Raw genomic sequence first — 5,117 nt, 5'->3', positions numbered from 1 at the left:
TCTCCCCTGGCTGGTAGCCTGGACAACACATCTGCATTAGTATGTTCCCTGCCGGGTCGGTACTGAATTTGGTACTCGTAGTTAGCCATTGCCGCCACCCAACACTGCTCCACTGCTCCTAACTTAGCCCCTTGTAAATGCACCAAAGGATTATTGTCTGTGATTACAGTCACTTTTGCCCCCCACAAATAATCCTTGAATTTTTCTGCCATGGCCCATTTCATTGCCAGGAGTTCGATCTTAAAAGAACTATAATTTGACGCGTTCTGCTCTGCGGGGTGCAGGCTCCGACTTGCATAGGCGATTACCCTCTCGACCCCTTGTTGCCGCTGGGCCAACACGGCTCCCAGCCCTGCATGACTCGCATCGGTATATAATATAAAGGGTAGTGAGAAATCAGCGTATGCCAGGATTGGGGCTTGCAACAATTCTTGCTTCAGAGTTTGAAAAGCTTCCTCACACTCCGGCCGCCAGTCAACGGAGGGGGAGCCCCGACCACGGAAGCGTCCCGTGCCCGAAAGGAGCTGATTTAACGGCTTGGCGATTGCAGAGAATCCTTTAATGAACCGCCTATAATATCCCACAAAGCCCAAAAAAGATCTTACTTGACGGACAGTCTGGGGTGCCTCCCAATTCTGGACGGCCAAGACTTTCTCTGGATCCGGAGCAACCCCAGCTGTACTAACACAGTGCCCCAGAAACTTAACCTCCTTTCGAAACAACTGGCATTTATCAGGGCGGAGCTTCAACCCATATCTCGCCATGGCTTGGAAGACCTGTTCCAGATGGAGTAAATGAGAAGCAAAATCTGGTGAGAATACAATTACGTCATCAAGGTAAACCAGGGTGTTATCGACCAATTGCCCCCCCAAGCAGCGTTGCATTAGCCGCTGGAAGGTCGCGGGGGCATTGCACAGGCCGAAGGGCATACGGTCCCATTCGAAGAGCCCAAATGGAGTCGTGAAGGCAGTCTTCTCCTGGTCCCGTCCCTCGACCTGTACTTGCCAGTACCCACTGGCCAAATCCAACGTAGAGTACCATGCCGCCTGAGTGAGACTGGTGAGAGAGTCCTCAATTCGTGGGAGTGGGAATGCATCCTTCTTTGTTACGCTGTTCAGCTTCCGGTAATCGACACAAAACCTCCAAGCTCCTGTCTTCTTCTGCACTAGGACGACAGGGGCGGCCCAGGGGCTACTACTTTCACGGATAATCCCTCTATCTAACATTCCTTTCAACAGGGTCCGGATCTCTGAATAGAGGGTGGGAGGCACTGGTCGATACCGTTCCCGGCTTGGGGCCGCGTTACCAGTGGGGATCTGATGTTTGACCACCCCCGTGCAGCCATAATCCTCGTCATGGGTGGAGAACACATGTTGCCATTTAGACAAGAATTCTCGTAACTGATATTGTTGCTCTTCCTCTAGCCCCTCTCCTCTCAAGGAGTCTCCAACCAGATGTTCCGGAACTCCATTCTCCGAGAGGTCAGCTTTTACGTCGTCCGATCGGATGGTTACCTCTACCACTGCCGCACTCACTTGAACAAAGCAGACGTCGCTGTCCTCTCTTACTTGCTGAGGACTCACCGAGGTGATCCGGGCCAAGCATTGATGGCGCCGGAGCATAATCGGGTAGGGGTTAGTGTTGCGCACCCGCACGATCACCCGACCATGATGAACCACGGCCAGCCCTCTGGCTACGTCAATGGCCTGGCAATCCCAATGGGGTTCCACCAGGACCAAGTCTTCCGGTCCATAGGAACTAGCAGGCACCCTGGCCCACACCACAGCCTCACTTCCAGCTGGTACAGACAAGGCATAACGGCAAACCACCCGGCCCACACTCTCCCGGTCTTCCCTGTCTCCAGCAGCATGAATTCGATGGCAGTCCTTCAAGATGTTTTCCCACTGGGAATTATCCTCCCTCGACGGCCTCCGAGCCGGACCGTTCTTAAACAACTCCTCCCAGCAGTCTGCAATGACATTCATGCCCAACAGAGCCCGACGAGTGCCCAAGCAGTGGTCCTTGACAATAACTACTCCTTTCTGATACACGGGAATGCCACGAATGTCGAAGTCAACGACCACGTAGCCCGTGTAGGGGATGTCCAGCCCATTTGCCCCTCGTAACGTAAGCCGTGAAGCCTCGGCTCCTTGAAGTCGGTGGTCTTTGAATAGTTCTCTAGAAAGACTCTCTGTAAATAAAGTAACTTGGGAACCAGTGTCGACCAAACAGTTAATCTTCACCCCATTGACCTGGATTTCGACCTCAGGGCAGTGCCCAACCCACTCGTCCCCAGGGATAGGCACAGGAAGGGGGTCTCTAAAAGGGGTCCCGGCCACTTGACCCACAGTGGCCGGCAGACCTAAAAACCCCCTTGCGAGCCCCGACGGAGGCCACACTGACGACTGATGTGCCCCGGCTTCCCGCAACTATTACAGATAGGTCTACCCTGGTCGTCCCACTGGTACCTAGGTTCAGCGGGGCGGGCAGGGCGACGTCCTTGCTCTCTGTTCCCATCAGAGTACGATCGATCCCGGGCCCTGGGCATGTCACTCGGCCACCCCCGACGTAGTTCTTCCACAAGACTTTTCGATAACTCCACCATCTGGCCCTTAACCTCCGACAAAAGCTCCTCGCGCAACTTCTGCTTCCAGTCAGTTGTTTCAGAAGGAATAGGGGCACAAGCACTACTGGCGGCCATGCAGACAGGTGGTTCGGTGGTTTCACCCTGATCTATCTCTAGAGCCAATGCTTCTTGTCGAAGGGCCTCGAAGGTCAGTGTGGGATCTCTACGTAGTTGAAGCCGGATACTCTGTCGAACCGGCCCATCGCGAAGCCCCAGGACAAACTGGTCTCGCAGCAAAGTCTCCCCTTCTCCCAGTCCATGGTCTGTTCGTCCCCTCAACCGGGAGAATTGTTCTCTCAGTTTCAGAGAGTAAGCCCGCAGAGTTTGCCTGGGTCCTTGACGATAATTAAAAAACTGGGCTCTAAGGACAGCCACCGGGGTAACATCTCCATAGAGCTCGGTCAGAAAATCAAAGATGGCCTTGGCAGTAGCTCGCACAACTTCGGGTGCTGCCATAACTTCTCGTTTCGCTTCCCCTTCTAGGGACCCAAGGACAAACTGAATCTTCTGCGGGTCGCTCAGCCCTTGCAAACCTGCCAGGTACGTAATCTGCATTTTCCATTCCTGGAGACCCAGCTCAGATCCCGGTCCCCCATATCGCTGAGCCCAGGGAGCTCCCATGAATACAGGCATGACCTGTGTCCGTCCCACTGGCACCTCTTCATCCGCCATCGTGACCCTGTGGCCGCTACAACTCCCGGTGGGTGTATCCTTCCGACTACGCCACTTATGTCACCGCCCCGGGATGGTCCGACCCACACCCGGACGGACCTACACCCCACCGCGAGGAGCCGACACCACAAGGACACCAATGAACGGACAAAGAGACCAATGAGCAGATTAAGAGGGAAGTTTTATTTATTTTAAAAGTTCAAGAATGTTGAGCAGATGGTTTCGTCGTGTAGGCCTGGACAGGATTGGAGACCACTGGAATCCGTACTCTATTCCCACAAGGAAGATCTTCGTCGACGTGACTGCTCTGTGAAGCTCAGGCAGAGAGAATGGAGCTCGGTTACTCAGCGGCGTGTACACAGCGTGTCTGCTTCTCCGTGGGGCTCAGGCAGAAAGAATGAAGAAGTCGGGGTGCTCACTGACGTAGCTGCAGCGAAACTGCTTCTCTGTGGGGCTCGGGCAGAGAGAATGAACAGGGTCAGAGTGCTCACCGAGGTAACTGCAGCGATACTGCTTCTCTGTGGGGCTCAGGCAGAACGAATGAGGCTCGGTTGTTCAGCGGTGCAACTGCTTCTCTGTGGGGCTCAGGCAGAGAGGATGAAAAGGTCAGAGTGCTCACCGACGTAACTGCAGCAATACTGCTTCTCTGTGGGGCTCAGGCAGAAAGAATGGGGCTCGGTTGCTCAGCGGCGTGTTCACAGCGTATCCGCTTCTCTGTGGGGCTCAGGCAGAGAGAATGAAAAAGGTCAGAGTGCTCACCGACATAACTGCAGCGATACTGCTTCTCTGTGGAGCTCAGGCAGAAAGAATGGGGCTCGATTGCTCAGCGGCGTGTTCACAGCGTATCCGCTTCTCTGTGGGGCTCAGGCAGAGAGAATGAAAAAGGTCAGGGTGCTCACCGACGTATCTGCAGCGATACTGCTTCTCTGTGGGGCTCAGGCAGAAAGAATGGGGCTCGGTTGCTCAGCGGCGTGTTCACAGCGTATCCGCTTCTCTGTGGGGCTCAGGCAGAGAGAATGAAAAAGGTCAGGGTGCTCACCGACGTATCTGCAGCAATACTGCTTCTCTGTGGGGCTCAGGCAGAAAGAATGGGGCTCGATTGCTCAGCGGCGTGTTCACAGCGTATCCGCTTCTCTGTGGGGCTCAGGCAGAGAGAATGAAAAAGGTCAGAGTGCTCACCGACGTAACTGCAGCGATACTGCTTCTCTGTGGGGCTCAGGCAGAAAGAATGGGGCTCGGTTGCTCAGCGGCGTGTTCACAGCGTATCCGCTTCTCTGTGGGGCTCAGGCAGAGAAAATGAAAAAGGTCAGAGTGCTCACCGACATAACTGCAGCGATACTGCTTCTCTGTGGAGCTCAGGCAGAAAGAATGGGGCTCGGTTGCTCAGCGGCGTGTTCACAGCGTATCCGCTTCTCTGTGGGGCTCAGGCAGAGAGAATGAAAAAGGTCAGGGTGCTCACCGACGTATCTGCAGCGATACTGCTTCTCTGTGGGGCTCAGGCAGAAAGAATGGGGCTCGGTTGCTCAGCGGCGTGTTCACAGCGTATCCGCTTCTCTGTGGGGCTCAGGCAGAGAGAATGAAAAAGGTCAGGGTGCTCACCGACGTATCTGCAGCAATACTGCTTCTCTGTGGGGCTCAGGCAGAAAGAATGGGGCTCGGTTGCTCAGCGGCGTGTTCACAGCGTATCCGCTTCTCTGTGGGGCTCAGGCAGAGAGAATGAAAAGGGTCAGAGTGCTCACCGACGTAACTGCAGCAATACTGCTTCTCTGAGGGGCTCAGGCAGAAAGAATGGGGCTCGGTTGCTCAGCGGCGTGTTCAC

The 5,117-nt window shown here is 54.7% G+C and overlaps 1 protein-coding gene across 1 annotated transcript; it reads right to left on the bottom strand.

Moving 5' to 3' along the window:
* Positions 1-2,348: 2,348 nt before the first annotated feature.
* LOC148964989 (uncharacterized) lies at positions 2,349-4,170 on the bottom strand. The gene has a single exon (XM_089127838.1). It carries the CDS (start codon positions 3,296-3,298, stop codon positions 2,363-2,365), a length of 936 nt encoding a protein of 311 aa, XP_088983964.1. The 5' UTR covers positions 3,299-4,170; the 3' UTR covers positions 2,349-2,362.
* Between the last annotated feature and the right edge of the window lie 947 nt (positions 4,171-5,117).

This window comes from Pimephales promelas, chromosome 25, assembly GCF_988280905.1.
Source record: "Pimephales promelas chromosome 25, fPimPro1.hap1.1, whole genome shotgun sequence".
In the NCBI taxonomy this organism is placed as follows: domain Eukaryota; kingdom Metazoa; phylum Chordata; class Actinopteri; order Cypriniformes; family Leuciscidae; genus Pimephales; species Pimephales promelas.
This window is presented reverse-complemented; position numbering and strand designations above follow the sequence as displayed.